We start from the raw sequence: 22,037 nt of genomic DNA, 5'->3' as shown, positions 1-22,037 counted from the left end.
GAATAAAATATCGGTATCTAGATATTATTTTATACGATGTATCTGTATCTAGATCCATTTAAAAAGTATCTTTTAACAACTCTGGTTAGTAGGAAGCACGGAAAATGATCTGATGGCTCAATACATGGGGAATGGGAATGAAATTTGTGCGCATAGAATTAGGTCTCGTTTGCTCGCGGTTAAAATGGCCCTGGGATTCGTATTCCTCAATTTTTAATTTAAAAATAAAAATTTATCAACCTTCATTCAAATCTTCCACTGATAATAATCGAATACTTTAATAAAACTATTCGTAATGTATCGGATACGAACATTGTTATTATTCGATACGGATATCGAATTATTCGAACAATAATTTGAATTATTCGTAAATAATGAATTTAAATGTCGATATTTCACTTTTCTAAAACAGACAAATAAATATTTTTTGATTTTCCAAATGGTAGGTTATCAAAAATTTAGGTCAAAGAATTTTATATGCAACAACAACAATAATATTTACAATTACTATCTATACAATGGACTACATTACAAAATTACAAAAAATCGCTTTTTATGATGAATTACATAGTTATAATTTCATTTTAAAATCGTTCAATTATATTAGATGTTAAAATATAGGTGTCTAAAATATTTTTGTCAATAACAAAATAATTTATTCTGTTTTTACAAATTTAAAACGCGACGCAAAAAAAAACGGAAAGACACTTATATGACACGTGTTTCGACCTTTCATTTTTTTGTATACGATAGCGTCAAGCGTGTTATTTTTTTTTCCGACTTTCGAATCATTTTTTTAGGCGCGTTTTTTTTAAAATCTGATTTTAGACCTGAAATGTATTTCAAACATGTTTCCTATTTCCCGTATTTAACTTTGGAGTAAAAAATCTTTGAATATTAATTATATTTGAAATCCATAGGTTAGATATTCAAAACATGATGGAATAAATTCCCGCTAATTTTTTTAACAGTTATCCTAAATAACAACCAGAGTAGGTAGATCGAAATGGTCAATAGCTAGTTTTCTTCTTCCATTCAATTTTATCTTATGAACTTGAAATTATTATATAACGGCTATTTTTGGTTGTGGGGCTGAGCAATGAGCACACCAACCATTCCAAATAGGAATCAAGGAATCAATGTTTTATGTGGAACAATTCCTACTGGTCTCTAAATGTCGCTTATCGTTTAATATGATCGTCCAATCAGACCTGACGCTTTTTTTGGCAATGTGACCTTTATCATTAAGTCTCTTCATATTGTGAATGTTATTTATTTTTTAGGGGACAATTGTCCATTCAAGATCCTTGTGGAAGTATCTCCAAACTAATTTTTAAAAGTTATATGGCTCTACTTTTGCCAACGCCTCCGAGAACATGATTTTTGAGGGACTAGTGTTAAAAATTCCAATAAGATAGTAATCAAAGTAACATTATGTTAGCCTTAGAGATTTAGTTCATAGATGCCAGAATATTTGCTAAAATCTCGCATTATTATTTTGGCTAGGATATTAATCGGGACTTTTAACAACACTAAGTGTGGACAAGATCCCTTAAATATATCCAAATATCACTTACTACTCCTATCTAAAAATAATTTACCCAATCAGCCAAACCGCTTTTTTAGCTTTTTGGCACCAATTGGCGCCATTTTCTTTAGAACAGGACCTGATTTAGCGCATTTTTTTTTTTTTGAAAAATAAAAATTTCTTTCGATATTTTTAATTTTACGTAAAAAATATTGTTTTTCAATTATTTAAGCTTCGTTTTTATTTATAAACTCTCACGCAATTTTTTGTGTAAATATTGGTTATTGCGTTTTATGCGTACATTTTTGTTTTTAAATAAAAAAAATTTTTAGAGATAAAGATGGAAGGGGGGGGGGGAGTACATATTTTTTTTAAAAAAATAGCATATGTTGAAGCATTCGACTTGATTTTGGAGCGTTGCGTGAATCGCTTCATTTTCGAACGATGTTTCAACTCACTACTCTGAAATGACTTTAAATTTCGAGTAGAGAGATAAATTGAGACACTAAACCTAGAGACGGCCAAAAAAATCGGAGAACGAAGTTGCGACCCGAATTCGTTATAGGGTTCGGTGTCGTTAACCGGCTCGATTTTAGCCGATTTTTAAAAATCGGGTCAAATGAGTCGTTTAACAACACTAACCGGGCTCACCCGATAGAATTGGCCGATTTTGCTACGCTGTTATCTAATTTGATTTGGCCAAAAGCAACCCCGCACTATTTACGAACTCAATGTGTTAACCTCGATGTTTGGATAAGTTTTTGATCGGCTTGTGTACTCGTAACCGAAACTCAACCCGACCATATCCGTTATTAATGTTAGCAACCTGTCCGGTACGTGGATCCCTAAGGTTAATGCTATATGAAGGAGGGAGGGGGTGGAATGGATCCGATGACACTAAGGAATCGTTAAATTCAAATCATTTATAGGGCCATTTTATTTAAAATGATTCGAAAAAACGTATGCGTTATTTTTGACCGAGTCGTTTTTCGCATCATGGAATAGTTGAGGTCGGGTTAGACCGGTTATTTTTGAAAAGGTTTTTCGGGCAGACCCTAAAATAATTATTTGTCCGGTCAAGCCCAAAGATACTTTTTCGGGCTGACCTGAGACCTACCTACACCACTCTTTTTCACAATATTTATCTCCATTTGTTTAGGTTGGTTAACTATTTTATTTATTATTTTTTTCATGAAAATTTCATTGATTTGTTGTTAAAAACAAAAATAAAACATTTGAAAACAAATATATATATTTTTTTTTTGAAAAAAAATTATATGAAAATGCTGAAAGATTTGTGGAAAATATTGATTTTATAATTATCTGAGCGATCTTAAATTTTATTGGGTAGTTAAATATACGCTGTCAGTAATCGTATTTACCAGAGTTGTTAAAAGATACTTTTTAAATGGATCTAGATGCAGATACATCGTCTAAAATAATATCTAGATACAGATACAGATACCACATTTTTATATCTAGATCCTTTAACAACTCTGGTATTTACACACTCTCAAATAAGAATTCCGGCATGATGGAGTCTTTATAAAAGTTAAATTTCAAGCAAATCTATTGGACTCGTTCCTTACCCTCCTACTACGATAGTGTTGTTGAAGAACGACTCATTTTGAGCCTAATTTTTTAGAGCGACTAACCCAAATATTTTAGCCAGAAAAGTATTGCCTAAGCCTCGAGATGTCGATAATAAGAAGTCCAGGAACTTCGTGTTCCTCCTATGAGCGAAATCTTCAGGTTCGCGCAATAAATTTTCTGGATGAAATGATCGAGGTTAGCCGTTTTTAGAAATCGGCTCAAAACGAGCCGGTTAGCAACACTATCCGGCGATATAACATTGCACAGATCAATCATTTATTCGGTTTCATTCGATGACCTTTTTCAAAATAACTAATAGCTCGAAAAAAAAATATATAGTATACTTTTATTATTAATGAAAAATATATTTTTTGTATACCATATATTTATATAAAAACATTTATTTCAGAAATCGGTATTATTTTTTTTTTCTCTTATTTTTTCGCAATTATATACAAAATCGATATTTTTATATCCCCAAGGAAAATGAGTAAAAAAAACACGTGATTAATAGGGGGGGGGAGGGTTTTTAATTAATCTAATCAACTCCACTTCTCCTACAGGGGTTAGAGTTGTACACTGATTTCTCGCCATTTTTATAAGGAACAAGAACAGAATCTGGAATAACCATCTCGAGTTCAATTTCTTTTTAAAAATTACATTCAAATACGAAAACATTTTTTCGGTTTCGATATTCGACTTCTTGCTAATTCGCTTTACCGGACCGGGGCGTTATAATTATATGCGAGGCGTTGGCCTCTAAATAAATAAGGGGAAATCCGATATACTAGGAATCGACGTTTTGTCCCCTTGGCGCTTGCGGTTAGTTCGGACCTAAGACCGATCGCTAAACGACAAGAGGATTCCTGGGTCGTTCCTAAGGTCCGCTACAATTTTTTTTTTCCTGACTGAACAGCTGATTTTATCCTAAATAGCAAAAATTATATGTTATATATTTTTTTTCCCCCCGTGCAACTTTTAAAGCAGTTTACTTTTCACTAAGGAAAGCTGCGTTGAGTCACGTGACGAAATGATAATATTTGAAGGAAGGAATGTGAATTAAATAATTTTGGCAATTTTACCTACTAACACGCACGAGATGAGATGTGTGTCATAAGACTTTCTAGCGAAAATGTCAAATGATTTTATATTATTTTATATATAAAAATATATTTAATTTCCATTGCCATATTTTCTTAATATCTTCTAATCTATGCCTTCATTTATTTTTACTACTGCTTTTTTACTGGACAGGGCAAAAATAAAAAACAATTATGCCTTGTTATTTGTTTTGTTTTTTTGGAAATCGAAAAATACGAACGGGAGATTTTATATACCTCGTGGATGGGAGTGTTTTTTATTTTCAAATTTTTTTTTTACACTCTCTATTTTTATTTTAGTTTGCGAAATTTATTCATTCGGACGAAGCTGAGATCAACAAACAGTTACCCAGGGAACTCTTGTTGAGGTTAGAGTCAGAACATCAAATATTATTTTAGCATTGTTTCCATTATAGCGTTTAGGCAGGCTTGCTTATTTAGGGAAAGCAGAGACCTGTAAATGTACCATAAAAAATATCCGGCTTGACCCGGCCCGGTCCGGTCCGGGTATATTTTAAAATAAATTGAGATACGGCCCGGCAGGTCTCCGAAGAAAGGAAAGAATTAATCTTTTTTTAAAAATTGATCACTTCCTTCGCTACATTTTCTCTATTCCTTGCGGATTTATCCCCAAACAATTTAAGTCCTCTCAAGTAATTTTAAGGGGACCGGGCCTTGTAAATGGTACCTCTGTAGGTAGACCTGTGCGCCGACGAAACTATCGGCGCAGGCGCAATTTTCAAAAATCTAACCAACGGCTGGCGGCGCGGCGATTTTTAGCCGCCGTCAATAAAATCGGCGGAAATCCGCGCAGTACAGATACCTCTCAGCATATTTTTAATATTCATTTAATAGAAAACTTATTATATCCAAGATCGATTATCGTAATTTTATAATTATCATGTATAAAAATTATTTTATTTTAAATTTTCGGGACATAATGAGGATCTCCTTGAATTTAACGTCAATCCAGCGGTAGAGAAAACTCTTTCGACTAGGTGTGCTAGTCGCCGGAATGCAAAGATTTTTTTTTGTCGAGCCTGGAAAGATTGGGAAGTTTACTCTTAAATTTCTCTCCAAAAATTTAGAACGTCCATATTTTGAGAATGTCGTTTTCCAAGAAAACTGTGGCATTCTTGTTCTAAGTCACCTAACTTGGAATCATAATTTATAATTTGTTGAAGGTTCATTTGCCAATTTTGTCAAATATTGAATTTAATAATTCATCTTCATCCTCATTAGCTGCTATATTTACTACCTGATTATCATCATTCTATAAGTTTAAGATGTTTTATTATAAATTCTGAACTGAGCAATTTTGCTTTGACACAATTGTCAATTTTAAAAATCTTGGATATAAAAGAGAAGCCAATACCTAGATAATTTTAAATAAAAAATGAAAGAATATACTTAATATTATTTGCAGATTACAAACCGGAAATCGTAACGCAAGTTTTTAAAATATATTTTCCTTATGTGAAATAAGAACTATCACTATCATTTACTATTAAATGTGTTTCAGTGTCACTTCTAAAAAGTAACGTCAAGTTTAAAGTAGGCCCTTTTTGTACTGAAAGAAATTCGACAGCTTCTTAAATTTTGAAAGTAATGCTAATAGTTCTTCTACCAGATCAGATTCATAATTTGAGAAAGTGCTTCTTAATTAAATCCTTATTTAATCCAGATATGCTTTCTAGCATAATTAATATACTATGCCAACGTGTTGGGCTTAGGACATTTAATTTTAAGGTTTTCATATACGTGGAATTATTGTTATTATTATCATTGGAATTGCCAATATGAAAACTGGATCAATGCTGCCAAGACCTAAGATGTCTCATGTTAAATCCATTGTACTTAGACATTTTCTTTGATATTCCTCGAATTCAAAATCAACTTCTGCAAGTTTTATATCTTAGAGCAGTAATAATTTCTCTAATTCTTTTGCAAAAAATTTCCAGAATATGGATTTTTTTATTAGCCAGAGTTGGGAGACTAAAATTATTTGTAGAATTATTAAATGTAGATACGTCCATTTTAAAAAATATGTAAAATTATGGTAACTTTTGGAATTTTAGATTTTTGATTGATTGAATTCTACAATGACGTCAATTATAATTATGATTTTAAAATAGTAGAAAATAAAAATTCATCAAAATCCTGATTGACATTAAAAAAATTACAAGAGTGATGTTGACCAATTATTAGAATAAACAGGTATAAAATATGAAAGAAATTTCTGCGCCTGCGTGATTTTCTTAAACGGCAGCATTTTCGGCGTAATCAAAAAGCCGGCCGGCGCACAGGTCTATCTGTAGGTATCTGATAAATATGAAATGTTACAAAAAGGGTTGTAATTGTTAAGAACTTTTTTTTCCTTCTGGAAGATTCTAGAATAGTATTCCTGAATGATGGAGTGGGAAGAGTAAGTAGAAAGGCTCTTATATAATTTTTTTTTTGTAATATTTTATATATATATATACTTTTTATTTATATTGGGCAGAATATTTTCTTACCTAGATGTCGTTTCCCTCTGTCGATGTGCTCGAATTTCGAAGGTTCGAAAAATATTGCTATATACTTATTAATTATTATAATAATTTTCAAATATAATACCGACCCAAGGTTTATATTTTAGCGCTCAGGTTAAACAAGTAGCATTATGTATCTGTGTCTGAAAAGAGTTACTTCTTTTCGAGACTGATATTTATTTAGACGATAAAGATCGGGATCGATGCTTCCTGCATAGCATTTCCCAAAATTTTATTTCAAAGTTTTAAAAAATGTATATATTGTATCGTCGATACATTTGTTGTGTTGCATAAACGCGTGTGTTTATCGGGAGTACTTTTAATGTTAATGTACCAAAATCTCTAATGTTTGTGGCGCCATCATAGAAGAAGATATAGCTTAGAATAAAAAAGATATTCTTGCGAGAGAGAGACATAAGCCCTCCCCCCCCCCCTGCAATCAATTTTACAATTTAGATATTTTTGTAATCCACTAATAACCTCCGCCGGAAATTGAAAGATCTAATTATCATCGCTGACATCATTTTCAGATGAATAAGCTAACAGAATCTATACCATCAGAGTTGGATAGCAAGAACACGAAAACATAAAAACCCCCAATTTAACTAACAATTCCACCAATTAGATTCTCTTTTTTTTTTAGAATTTCATCATCCAAAAATTAGGTTGTTTTACGATCTGCTCCATTTTCTTTGATTGGTTTAACTTGGCTTCCTTTACAGATGTTTTATGTCTATCTCCGCTGTAATGGTCACTTTAGATACTTTTTTTTACCCGCACCTTATTGACGTAATTTTCTGCGTCGAACGGAATAGCATAATAATCAAATATTACCGTCTTTAATTATTACAACATATTATATCTTCTCTTCTCTTCTCTTCTCTTCTCTTCTCTTCTCTTCTCTTCTCTCTCTCTTCTCTTCTCTTCTTCTTCTCTTCTCTTCTCTTCTCTTCTCTTCTCTTCTCTTCTCTTCTCTTCTCTTCTCTTCTCTTCTCTTCTCTCTTCTCTTCTCTTCTCTTCTTCTTCTCTTCTCTTCTCTTCTCTTCTCTTCTCTTCTCTTCTCTTCACTTCACTTAATTTTTATTTATTTATATTTTACTTTTTCAAATAAACAGGCATGGAATATCTTAGCACTAGATGGCAGTAATTGGCAGAGGGTGGATCTGTTCGATTTCCAAACCGATGTGGATGTAATTAATTTTCATTTTTAATGTTTTTTTTTTATTTCATTCTTTTCCTTTCATTTCGCGGCCTATTTAAAAAAAAAAAAGGTTTATAAATTCTATCCGTAATATATTGTTAAAGTTATTAAAAATTGGATTATAATTCTTCAGAATGTAAACGAAGAAGGTATGAAAGAACTTAAGAGGTGCGCAGGCCAGGAACATGTTGTAAAATGAATGGTATGATTTTAAAAATCCGGGTCGTGTTTTAAAAGTTTATGAAACCGGTGCCGGACCGGTTCGAATTTCCTTTCGAAGTCGTTTATAAAATGTGCCCTAAATTATTTCGAATTACCACTTTTTCGGAGAAGCATTCGAAGTTATAAAAATCAAGACTAACCGTATCCCGGAAGAAGAATTTTTAAAGTCTCCGAAAAGTGACATCTTTAAAAAATCATCTTTATCAAGATGTCAATCTACATTTTTTTTTTTGGTATATTATTATAGTTAGATAATTCGTGACAAATAAATTTTCTTTTTTTAGTTTCATTTAAAAACCTTATTTTAATAAAAAATAATTTATCAGTGCCATCTAGATAAGAGAAAAATATTTTTTTTTTTGGATTTTTTATAATACTGTGTCGCGTAGGGGTATGGGAAAATCTTTAAAATTTAGATCATTTATAGGAGTTGAAAACAGCCATTTTCATATGATTTTTGCTAAACGGAAAACCATATGTTAAAAAGGTTTAAAAAAACCCTGAATATTAATCTCAACGTAGTCATTTAAAATGTGTCATCTCTCGAAAATTAAATCGATGCCTTGTAGATGGATTCTTTTAATTCTAAACGAACTTTCGATATTCTATATAATATAGAGAAGAAGAAACTATTTATATATATATAATTTATTTGTAACTTGATGATTTTATTATTGTTATTATCATAGGGCAACGTGGTGGAAAATATATCCAGGAGGTGTGGCGGTTTTCTGAAATACCTGAGTCTTAGGGGATGTCAAAGCATTTCCGATCCTGCTTTAAAGTAATGTTTAATATATCAAAGCTTGATCTATCATATTTGAGTGAAGATAATAATAACGGTTTTAAAAATGGTGTCGAGTTAGGTCCAACCATCACCCATGTTTTTTTTTATGCAACATGTCACTCAAATGTTGAAATATATATGACAACTTTTCGAATTATTCCTTCTAGAACATTCTCGGAACAGTGCAATAATATCGAAGAACTCATCCTCAATGGGTGCAAGAAAATTACCGACGAGTAAAAAAAAGAGATCATTTTTCTTAAATTTATGAATTATACTTTCCTAACCATTAAATTGCAAACATTAAAATTTCATATCCGGCCGGATAAAGTTCGAATCCGAATTTTTTAGCCGCCCACCCACCCGTTCGCTCATGGTTTATGGTTTAACCCATCCCAACCTACGTTTAAAAAATTATTTTGTGAAATTTTTGAACACTTATATAAAAAAACAAAATGCCATATTGTGAAATAAACAATCGGGTGATATTTCACACAACTCGAGAAAATATTTTAACTACCCTAAAATTATGTTTCAAGATATGAAAATGTGGTATCTGTATGTAGATAGATTTTTTTTTAAAGTATCTGTATCTAGATAACTTTTTAGATGATGTATCTGTATCTAGATCTATTTAAAAAGTATCTGTTAACAACTCTGTCGACCATTATAAAATCTAATTTATAATAATATATAAAAAAAATATATTTGTTTTTAACATTTCTATCGATCTAGTCGTAATATTTGCATAGGAAATTAAGATAAATTTTTTTTTGTAAAAAAAAATGTCATATTTAAAAATAGATCAGCTGATATAACGACCATTTCGATTTTCCCGAAACTTAAAATGTTTCATTTTATATCTCATATGACACGATTTATTCATTCAATATTAATCAAATAAATTACAATTTTTTTAAAATAGTTTATTATATACACATGACAGAGTTTTTAAAAGATACTTGTCAAATGGATCTAGATATCGACAATTTTGTATCCAGATACTTTAACAGCACTGACGCGTACCGTATTATAAATTAATGTGATCGATTTTGCTTTCAAAGTTATTCGCCTATAATTTATATCTCGCGAAACGCTGAAATTTATGAGCAGTTCAATATAGTTTTTTTTCTCCGTCTCGGTCCGTTGTTCGATATCGTTGCGGCCCCTAAAATTAACTAGACTCCCCGTAATATCGTAATTCCTGTCCTATTTGGTCACCGGAAGTTATCGATAAGTTTAACTTAGGGGGTGCTCGAACCATAAACAATTATTATTTTTTTTTTAATATTTAAAAAAAAACAAACAAATTATAATTAAACCACAAACCACGTCACCGGTGTAAAGCGTATCACTCTGGCTGAAGCTATTTTTCCCGCTCTCCGACCGAGACCCATTCTCCCTTGCTATTGGCTAGGGATGAAACTCCTGGTCACTTTAGAATAAATCATTTTTTTTAAATTTAAAATAGAACGTGCAAAAGTTTGAGCCAGAATTGTCCGAAGCTCAAGGTTTTGGATATAGGTTCTTGCTCTCAGATGACGGACATTTCGCTCAAAGCCATCAGGTAATTTATATATGTATGTGCGCATGCGCAATGTTGCGGGTAGTGTTGTTAAACGGCCAGCCGGTTTTTAAAAACGGCTAACTCAATATTCTAGCCGGGAAAATATTGCCTGAACCTCGTGATTTCGCCAATGGATGTCCTGAACGTTGTGCTATCTATGACCGAAATCTTTCTGATTGCGTAATATATTTCTGGATAAAATATCGAGTTAACCGTTTTTAAAAACCGGCTCAAATTGAGCCGGTTAACGACACTGATTTGCGGGCAACGTACCTAATCAGGAAATGCGTTTATCGTCTGATTAATATTTCATTTATTCCTCGCACTTCCATAAGTTCTTGACACCAAATTGTCAAACTTGTGGGGTAAGTATTCTAAATATATCATGATACATTTTTGAATCAGATTTTCAAATTTAAAAAAAAAATGGCGCTCAAAAAGATTGCCCAGTTACGTATTTTTTTTTAAATTTAAAAAAAATTAAATTTTCGGATAATTTTCTAAGATATTCGTATAACAACACATCGAATATTTTATCCTATTTTCTTTTAAGGTTCTGATAGCCAGATCTACCATGGTGGGGGGGGGGGTGTATTGGTGGGTAGGGAACTGTGATGTTATGTCACTATCGTTAATAAAATAAAATGTATGGGGGGGGGATGTGGCCACACTCCCTTAAAAGATAATATTGAGGAACCTCGGCAGCAGAATTGATGACGTTTATAGTTGTTAAACTGCTAACTCAATATTTTAGATTTTTAGCCAGAAAAATATTGCCTAAGCTTCGAGATTTTGCTGATAGAATGTTCAAACCTTTGTTCCTTCTGCTAACAAAATCTTCAGGGCTCTCGTAATCATTATTCTAGATGAAATATATGAGTTAGCCGTTTTTAAAAGTCGGCTCAAACTATCGATGTTAAATAGGAAAAAAATTCCTAGACTAAAATATATCGAACTTAATCGAGTCACAATTTATAACCCTCCTTACCATAAAATTAATGATCAAAATTATTCCGAGCATCATAATTTAGGATAGGAAGAACGGATGAATCGCCTGCCTAGAAATTGGAGTGCTCCACTTGCGCGAATGTTCAAGTTTAAAATCAAATTTAGGAAAACCATATTATTCGATTTTGACAGAGCTAATAACTTTGGCAAAAAATTGAGATATTTTTTTTAATCTAATTTTTTATTTTTATATATAAAGGGAATAAATGAGTTATTAATCCATTTCTAACAATTTTGAGAATATCCATCGGGGCACTCCAATTCTAGACCGATGAAATGTTGGCTGGCGATAATTAACTATTGGCGGTTACCAACCGTAATCTATAAATTAGACCCGAACGGGTATAAGGTCACAAACTGCGTCGAAATGTTATTTTAAATGAAGGATTCGAAATTTAATTCGGCATTCAAATTGAAATAAGTATCTACCAATAAATTAGAATCTTTCGCCAATTATTTTTCCCTTAATCTACGTTTATTTCCTACTATGCCTTGCACTCATTATATGCACATTTCCTCTATCCCCTTTTTAAAAAAAATAAGAGGCAAATGTTTCTTACTCCCTAAAAATTAAAAGGCTTCCGGTTCTTATATTTTCGAAGGGCAGTTCTTGTTCGGTTCTTAAAACTTTTTAGGAAGAGGTCCTTCCTGGCTCCGACCTTCTTACATTTGGTCGGGTTCTGGTTCTGATTCAAAACTGCCTAAAATTCCCTAGAATCCACTTAAGAGCTATAGAACAGGAAGTACAGTCTTCAGATCCGACCTGAGGACAAAATTTTTAAAAATTTGTCCAATCTTCGCGAGCCGACCGAGTACAATCAGAATGTCAATTTTACTTGAATCGGATACCCCCCCCCCTCCCCAATCCAATCACGTAGAATCCTCTATGACTGCAATATAAAATGGATTCTGGGCTATGTATGTTGACCGAGGTACCCTTACCCCCTCAGATTCGGGGCCCTGCTAATATTTGACTAGGGTGCATTTGCGGGGCTCTAGTAGGCCGCCACTATCCTCTACCATTTTTATTATCGATTCATTTAAATCGGTTTGATAGAGTAGTAATCCTTGTCAGAAGAGAGGATCGCATTCACACCTTATTTCTAAGTGATAAGATTTTCTAACAAATTTTTTTTTACTTTTTTTTTTAAATTGGACACTCGAAAACAAAAAGTGACAAATGTTTCACCCTCTTACACATAAACATATCCTGGTGCGATCAATACACCGAAAATGGTATCCAAGCGCTCGTTAATGGCTGCCCCGGCATCAAGGTCTTTATATGCAAGGGCTGTTCCCAGGTTAACAATATTACCTCCCATTTTTTTTGAGCTGTGAGATTAATCTTTGTTTAATTTGATTTTTTTCCCCCTTTCTTTTCGAAGAAGATATACCCCCAATGAGATAACAAAGATTTTTTTTAAAAATTTATATTTAAAGATTTCTCGTTTAAATTTGCTCCTCCAGGAAAAAAAATTTTTAATAACAATACTATTAAAATGGCTGATTTTGTCATTCCAGATTGTCTTGTTAAACGGCTCCATTTTAGCCTATTTTGAAAAACGGCTTAAACTCAATATTTTATCCAGATGAATATTACTCAATTCCTGAATATTTCTTTCTTTCTTTCTTTCTTTCTTTCTTTCTTTCTTTCTTTCTTTCTTTCTTTCTTTCTTTCTTTCTTTCTTTCTTTCTTTCTTTCTTTCTTTCTTTCTTTCTTTCTTTCTTTCTTTCTTTCTTTGTTTCTTTCTTTCTAACTCAATATTTTATTCAGATGAATATCACTCAATTCCTGAAGATTTCGTTCATAGATGGCTCCAAGATCCGAACATCTTTTAGCGCAAATCTCGAAGGCTTAGGCGATATTTTTTTCTGGCTAAAATATCGAGTTAGCTGTTATTTTAAAAGTCGGCTCAAAACGAACCGTTTAACAACACCAATTTCGGATACTGATATCCGTATATTTATATTTAGTTAGGGAACTCGGCCATAGCGCATATCGGACGTCACTGCCTGAATCTACAAACCTTGAACCTCAACAACTGCATAGTACGTTCGCAAAAAAAACTTTTAATAATCCTCATATATATTTTTGCTTTATCGCTTTATTCGTATCAGAGACCTGTAGAGGTGCCATTTGCACGGCCGGCCCGGATTTTGGCCCGGCACGACCCAGACCGGGTTTTATATTTGAAGGCCCGGATCGGTTATTTTTTAAAAAAAAATTTCAGGTCCGGCCCGGGTATATTTAAAAAAAAATTTAAATACGACCTGGCCCTAAAATGGATTCTGCAGAAACTAAATTAAAAATGACTTTTTAGGGGATATAAGGCAATAATACTATTTAGATGGAAATTCTGGAAATATAGGAAATTCGAATGTAAAGGTGATCCTATCCAAAAAAAAAAATTGGAAATAAAGAACCTATTTTGATTGACGTGCATGCCCATCCTTTTTTTTGGTTTTTATGATATTATCTTATATTTAAAGGTGATCGGAAAAATCGAAAACCAGAAAAATCTATGCGACTTTCTTTTTCTTCCTCTCAGGTGATTAATGATCTTCTTTCTGGAGACAGAATTATATTTTTGGGAGCAGATTAATTTGTCTAAAATCGAATTGGAAACCGTATCCTATATGTTGGGCGAAAATTATAAGAAACTTTCAAGATGATGCTAGAGATTATTCTAACTAAGCGTCATCGACGATATTATTTATCCAGATCTTTCTATCTAGAACATTTTTAACGATATTCCTGCTTATTTTGGTAAGAAAATTTATATACCGAATTATTGAAAAGAGACCCTAATTTTTTGTGCATCGTATTGAGTCGAGTTATCCATCTGAAAAATGGAATTACGTTGTGATAAGACGAAAATGAGGCAATAGTAGCTAAGGTTGGAACGATCAATTTTTCCAATCTTGGGAGCTCAAACATCCTTCTAATTCTAAGGAACTCATTCAAAAAAAATAGGAATTTAAATTGGAATGGATATGTGTACATGAGGCTAGTAAGATGAGATCAAACTGTGAAGAATTTACCATATAGGATTCCCAACTTGGCTAATTTTCTGAGCCATCCGTTTTTAATCAGGACCTGCAGGCCAGCCCAAAACCTAATCAAGCCCGTAAAGATCCATATTTCTAAACATCATGACCTGTATCTGTATCCTGTATTATAAACTATAAGCCCGGGGTAGGTGTAGCCCAATTTTTTTATACTGATTAATCAGTTGGAATCTATGACGGATCACGTAACATTCATTTCACCGCTTATATTTTTTTGATTTCCCTTTATAATGATTTGCAAAATGGAGTCGTAATTATATAAGGAAACTTGATAAATCCTGGAGGCGCTTAAAAATAAGAATCTCGAAATACTTTCCTCTTTCTGGGACACGTGACTTTAAAGAAAAATATATATATGCATGCCATTCATTTTTTTTTAAAAAAATGCTCATCTAACTTGATAGAAAAAAAAAAGGAGTATGGACTCTATGTTAATAACCAAAGAAAAACAATTTAAATGTCAGTTGTATTATAAAGTGTGATAAAAATAAAATGGTTTTTTTTTGTCATGGTGGTTTAATTGTTCCCATTCTTCCTTTTACTTTAATTGAATAAAATGAAGCAGTTGGAACATTTTAATACGGGCAATATTTTCTAGGGCCAATTTTCCAGCAAGCTATTTATGTTGTTATTGAATAAAAAGAAATATTTTTGACGATAATTAGTTAGTGCTCCTGCATAGCATCTGTCAAAGTAGTTATTTACTATATAGCTAGATTAATCCAGTGAGAAAGTGTGGTTCGACTTTTATCTCAGATTCATACCCAAATCTGGGCACAAGCGAATTTGATGTTAGAATCGATTCATAGGAAGGGGGGGGGGGGTGAAGTACTTCTCGTCGAATATCAAATTCGTTGAAATATTTGAAATGTTATTGGCAGACGCCGTTCTTGAGAATTTCTAACAGTAGGTATACTCGAAAATTATTAGTTCACGAAACTGTCTTAGATTTTTTATAAATAATTTTTTTTTAATCCGAGTCCATGTTCCCAATATTTAAAAATTTAAAAGAAGAAAAATTGTTTACTCATTTTTATTCTTTTTTTATAACTAAAACTTTCTTTCTCTCATCCAATCATAATTAAGAACATAACAGACGAATCAGTTGCCACAATATCAGAAGGCTGCAAACAAATTCAGCACTTGTGCCTCTCGGGCTGTTCTCTACTGACGGATTCCTCTCTCATTTCTTTGGGAACCAACTGTCACCATTTAAAGTTTCACAAAATTATGCGATAAGAAAGGATTGGCACAGATGAATACGAGGGGGGAAATTAAGTAAGGAATGAATAAATTCGGAAAGACTATCGTGCTTTTAAGCAAGCAACTCTACTCTAAGTCATTGAGTATTTATTTTTTTTAATGAAGAACTACATTTTTATATTTTGTATCTAAAATTCTTAGAACCTTAGAAGTGTCGAGCTGCGTTTTATTGACCGATAACGGATTCCAGAATCTTCTGAGAGTAAAAAAAAAATTCTAATAAAAATTATACGAATTATTTTTCTTATCCATTTTGTCCGATTCAGTAAGATCAATTAGTGAACCCTTCCCTGTTCTCCATTTTTCATGAATTTTTTTATTATACCCAGTTTGTCTAGCGAGGGTTTAAACCTGAATTAGATGTAATTAGGTTTAAACTGATTATAAAATTTACTTTAAAAACATGTGATATATTAATCAAATTGTTTTGCGAAGAACATCAAACTTACACGCTATAACTTAAACTGTTGTGTTTAATTGAATATTAACTCGCAATTGCCCATGAATGATTAGCTCTTCTCGTGAGAAATATATAATTCTAATTCTTAAAAAAATGTAACTCAGTTACATATGATGTAACTTGTAAACAGTAATAAATAAATAACGTTAACAAGAACGAATTATAAATCATAAATTTTACAATTTGTAATTTCAAATCATTTTCAAATTAGAATAGCCATGAGCTCGAGAAAATGGATTTGGAAGAATGCGTTCTGGTAAGCTGCCATTTTATATATTATACAATGCATATTGAATCATTATAATAATTTGTCGTCTGGAATGCGTTATCTTCAGGGTTGACCAAGCGATTCTAATAGTGCACACATATTGAGCGTTTACCTTTTGCCGTAGTTTTTTTAATAAAAGAAAACGTAACGCGTCCCCTTGTTTAAATTGAGGGTGCTTTTTTATTAATATCGTCGATTTAAAATTTTAAATAAGTTTTTTAAAAAAAAAGGATTTGTATTCGAAAATTAGATTATCGTCTGCCTCCTTATTTCTTTAAATTTCGAAATATTCCTATTTTTAGGATTATAAGTAAGTTATTTGTATTATATTTTTCATATAATATTGCGAAAGCGAAAGTAAATGGAAAAGCAAACCTATTTGCGTTTTTTTTTAAAATGGTCGTTGACGCCAAACGGTAATTTTACCGATTTGCGCCAGGCCATTTAAAATGCATTGTTAGCGCTTGCAACGCAGTGTTTGACTCAATTTGTGCGCACTATAATACAGATGCGAATACTTTGGAAAACATCTGCGATACTATACTGTTCACCATTTTTAATTATTATAAGTTACTTTTCCTCGTTTGTACCATTTTCTAAATTTATTATAAAAAAAATAAATACGATTCAGGTCACGGATCACACTCTACAATTCATATCCATGCATTGCCCCAAATTACAGAAACTAGTAAAATTTATTTTTTTTTGAAAAAAATGTTCGATTGTTATCATTTCTTTTTGCGAGTTAAATTGGCGATATTATTAATTTCAGAAGGTATTCGAATGGATTATTGAGTATAATTAATCTGAAAGCCGTCTTTTTAAATACCTCGCCGTCACTCACTTCTATATAAGTTTATTATACATTCATCTTATTTTTCTTTATTATATAATTACCTTCCCCTTATTCCGCTAAAAATATTTGAAATTAATCAAGAATTAACGCACCACTCTTTATTACCTAGTTGTGATATGACATAGGTATTAAAATCAGCTGATAATATGCTTAATTTCTTGTTAATCGTGTGTCATTTGTTTATGTACCTAATCCTTGACAGGTGTCTTAATATGCCACGACAATATTATAAAAAATAATGTTCCACGAGGTCTTTTTATATAATTCAGTGCTTAGAGCAATGTTTTATTTATTTTTCTGAAAGTGCGAAATATGGATGCTAAATTAGCAATCTAATATTCGAAGCTACTTGTTATAAAGAAATAAATTATTATTCTGTATTTTTTTTTAAACAGAACCTTTCCCATTGCGAGTTGATAACGGACGAGGGCATAAAACATCTGACCACGGAACCGCGATTTCAAGAACTCGTAAACGCCCTGGAGCTCGATAATTGTCCGCTAATAACGGACACCTCTCTGGATAGGTTGGTCCATTGCGTCGCTCTCAGACGTTTAGAGCTGTACGATTGCCAGTTGGTGACCCGAGCTGGCATTCGTAGACTCAAAGTAATTAGCGAATATTTTTATCCGATAAATGTTTCTAGTATTGTTAAACGGCTGACTCAAAATTGTATCCAGAAAAATGTTGAGCAATGAAAATTTTGCTCATAGATGGCTCAGTTTGGACATCTATTGTTTAAATCTTGAGGTTAAGGCAATATATTTCTAGCTAAAATTTATAATCTGCCGTTTAAAAAGCAGACTAAAATCTAGCCATTCAATAACACCGAATGTCCCTTTGATTATTATTAGCATTGAAGGGGCACTCTATACCCAGTCTTAGAGATATCAAAAAAGTATCGACTTTGTGAATAGAAATGAATGAAGGGAAAGATTGTATTCCAATTTTAGACGATGTAGATTATGCCTTCATTTATCATAATTATTACAAGATTAAAAACTAAAATCTACATTGTGACTAGGTATTTTGTTAACATAAAATAGTGGCTTTATTATAATCCAGATATTGGTCTTCAATGAATGAGCATAAAATAATTTATATTTTTACTATCTACTTGCATGGTTAAATATCTTAATCTCTATTAGCCTTCCACTCTATATACACTTCCATCTTTCCATCATAATTAATTTTACTTTACGGCATCAATTCTACTACTGCTTTATGGGTTAAATATTTTAATCTAGAATAGCCTTCCATCATCCCGAAAATCTCCAAGAGTAAGACCACCCCCCCCCACCACCACTTTCGCCTACGCTTCTTCGGTTTGTACCTTGTCCTCATTACTTATATCAAGACGCATATCTTTACCCAATCGTTTATGGCCTTTTTTTCTTCAAAATTCTTAACCGCGTTCGACTTGTTTCTACTTATTACGCTACCCGTCACCTCTATCCGAATTTTTCAATTCTGCATTGGTCTTGCTCTCGCTCGAGACACGAAACATTTACAACCCATTCTAATATTCAGCTCTATTTGTCATCTTTAACTACCATGTTTCATGTCAGTGACTCCAATTCCTTGCAAAGTTTTACTAAATTTTGGGAATTCCCACATCTCATCCTTTTTTTAGCACCTTCGAAAGAGGGATTTCTTAAATAATACCACTTTTCTCAAAGCAATCATTAACACCTCCAGCATTCTGCTCTCATGCCACACCTTTACCCCCCCCCCTTCCCTCTCTTGAATTTTGAATTCCTCGCGATACTGTTGTCGCTTTATACACAATTTGGCCATGCTTGCATCTAGTGATGCAAAATCGCTTCATTTGAGCCGTTCCTTCAAAACGGCTAACTCATCATTTTATCCAAAAAAAATACTACGTGTGCCCGATGATTTTGCTCAAAGGTGGCGCAAAGGGTTGGACATTTTATAAGTAAAATGTCGAGGCTTGGGAAATTTTTGCCGCTAAAATATTGAGTTATCCGTTTTTAAGAATCAGCTCAAGTTGAGCGATTTAGCATCATGACTCGTATGTCTCTTTCCCATTTCCTATCCCAACCTTCTGGCCATGAGCTCAGTTTTTCCGCCGGTTAATTTGAAACCTTTGGCTTCCGTGCTCCTTTTCTATTATAAGATATCGATTGCGTTTCACTTTTTACCGTCAACTCAATAGCCTCCGCGATTTTTATATATACCTTGAAAAAAAAAGAAAATCTTAGATGATTTTATAAGAAATAGAAGCAGAAAAATGAAAGTGGGGTTTTAGGGGGGGGGAAGGTTTCAACCCCAAAACTACTCGCCGTTGTTTATGTCATTGATCGCCTTAGCATATTTTTAAACGCCATTTTTATTTTTTACGCGTCCGTCCTTTAGGCCAGACTACCCAACATCAAAATTCACGCGTATTTCGCTCCGCTCACGCCCCCAACATCGTCCCCTCCTACACGACAAGGCTATTGCAGATGCTGTAACATCATATAACACAAAAAACAAGAATCGAAAATAAAATAAAAATTGTATTATGCCAATTATTCGGACCAAATTATATACTCCTCCTGAATAACCCAAACCGGAAAGATTCCCCTTCCTAGAGGCGCAGACGATTATATATAGCATTTTTTAAAAAATCCTTTAATAAATATACCGTCGTATATATGCAATACGAAGAAACGATATTCTTTCGAAAATTAAAACTTATATTTATTATTATAATTAGTATTTTTTTGAAATATCAAAATGATTTGATAAGACAACAAGTCATTTATTAACATTCGCTCAGTAACCCCCTTCCCTATTATATATAGGAATATGTTTTTTTTATACAATAATATTGCATTTCTTACCAGATTTTTTTTTTGGTTTATTTTTTTAAAGGAAAAATAATTACTCTAGAAACAAATGAATGAATGGATAAATTGATATTTATTTTTTTAAATTTAATTGATGTTTTTCATCATTATTATTATCAGCTTTCAAATATTTTTTTACTTCATTTAACCTTTGGCAACTCCCAATTCTCGATACAATTAGAAATCATTTGAATTATGATTTTTTTTTTTAAAAAAAGAAAGATATACAGAATTTTTTTGTAGGAAACCCCATGACTCTTATTGTGATGGAACAAGTTATCATTCAAGATGACACACTTCCTTCTTGTGTAAATATGAAATACAAATTTCTTTTTTTTAAGATATCTTTTTATAATTACAGGAATCAAAAAAAATCTTCTTCATGATCCTAACCCCATTCAAATTAATTTTAACATCCCTCGACAAATATTGCAGATAGAAATCCTGAAATCCCTATTTCCCAATCTCATAGGATTTTCCATCCTATGTTTATCATTCTTTTAACGTATTTTTTTCTTATTTTTTTTTTGCAATTAGGAATTTATTTTATTTTTTTTAAAAAGAAAGTTTCATATTTTTATTTTATTTTTGTCAACTTTTATGCAATTATATAAATTATTTATTGTTATTTATTGTTGTTTGAAGAACATACCATTCAAATACTATATATTATTTTTAATATATTCCGAACATTATATTTTTTTAATGTTTTTTTATATACATACATATATAATATATTTAATATATAACTTTATATAATTTTAAAAATAATAATACATTACATATACTTTTATTATATTGTAATTTTTTTTTCCTCCTATTTTTTTGTATTTATGCACGTATTAGAACTCAATAAAATATACTGTTTTAATATGGTAGAAGTTATCGGACCCGAAGGCAGTTTTTTTATAACCGGTCTTCGGTTATCCGGTAAATTACGATACTTACGTGAATACATGATGGTTAATATTGTCGAGTTCCTAAATAATATTAAGCATTTTTTTAACATGTGGGGTTAAAGGACCCCCTCCTCCCCCAACATGCTAAATTCATATTACTTGTAACTGGTAACATATTCTTCCTTTGATATTGTGCATCTATTTACAGAATTAAAACTAAGGCGCTTTTCAAAATTGAACATTAAAATTGGATAATATATACAACTTTTTGTACACTCAAAATCAGCTCAGCCCCAAAAATGATTATCAACCTTGAGGTATTTTATAAATTAAATATTAATTATTATCGATTCTTATATAAGCTTTATTTGGAAAAAATTGTACTTTCCTTGAAGTAAGTTTGCTCAGCGAAAATTAGACCCTACCCGAATATATCTCTCAGCGTGATTGCGTTTTTTTTCCCGGTAAATGTGTTATTTTTTTCAACTTTGAATAACTATCGGAGCAAGTTTTTTTCTAAAACTTAAAAATTTGATTTTACCGAAAATATATTCTATCATGTTCGGACATACCTCGTCTATAATTTTCAGACAATTTCGCAATAAATCTTTGAACTTGATATTTATTTAGGCTGCATTCAAAATGGTGACGGATGATCCTTTTTTTTACATCCGTTCCGTCAAAAGTCAATCTCATTAAAAATGATATATTGTTCCGATACCTTCCGTCTTGATAAATGAGATTGACTTTTGACGGAACGGATGTAGAAAACAGATCCGTCTCCACTTTGAATGCAGACTTATATTAGTTTTTCCGTAGATTTTTTATATAGA

The 22,037-nt window shown here is 32.0% G+C and overlaps 1 protein-coding gene across 2 annotated transcripts in view; it reads left to right on the top strand.

The window, feature by feature from the left end:
- Positions 1-21,086, top strand: part of LOC135928894 (F-box/LRR-repeat protein 2-like) — a 28,515-nt gene extending 7,429 nt beyond the window's left edge. The window contains exons 2-16 of one of the 2 annotated variants that reach the window (XR_010572399.1): positions 4,522-4,589; positions 6,725-6,779; positions 7,868-7,942; positions 8,865-8,959; positions 9,130-9,198; positions 10,434-10,529; positions 12,712-12,838; positions 13,512-13,586; positions 15,693-15,823; positions 16,011-16,071; positions 16,541-16,585; positions 17,229-17,285; positions 17,849-18,061; positions 19,830-20,613; positions 20,667-21,085. Coding sequence is in view for 1 of the 2 variants with exons in the window: in XM_065465350.1 (XP_065321422.1) it covers positions 4,522-4,589; positions 6,725-6,779; positions 7,868-7,942; positions 8,865-8,959; positions 9,130-9,198; positions 10,434-10,529; positions 12,712-12,838; positions 13,512-13,586; positions 15,693-15,823; positions 16,011-16,071; positions 16,541-16,585; positions 17,229-17,285; positions 17,849-18,061; positions 19,830-19,937 (1,275 nt within the window). In the remaining variant the exon portion in view is untranslated. Of the gene's footprint in view, positions 1-4,521; positions 4,590-6,724; positions 6,780-7,867; positions 7,943-8,864; positions 8,960-9,129; positions 9,199-10,433; positions 10,530-12,711; positions 12,839-13,511; positions 13,587-15,692; positions 15,824-16,010; positions 16,072-16,540; positions 16,586-17,228; positions 17,286-17,848; positions 18,062-19,829 lie in introns of both variants that reach the window. The other variant, XM_065465350.1, reaches the window with a different exon arrangement.
- Positions 21,087-22,037: the final 951 nt, after the last annotated feature.

The sequence above is a fragment of the Gordionus sp. m RMFG-2023 genome, chromosome 4, assembly GCF_954871325.1.
Source record: "Gordionus sp. m RMFG-2023 chromosome 4, tfGorSpeb1-WG-v2, whole genome shotgun sequence".
NCBI lineage: Eukaryota > Metazoa > Nematomorpha > Gordioida > Chordodea > Parachordodidae > Gordionus > Gordionus sp. m RMFG-2023.
Note: the sequence above shows the minus strand (reverse complement) of the source record. Positions and strands in the feature narration are given on the sequence as shown.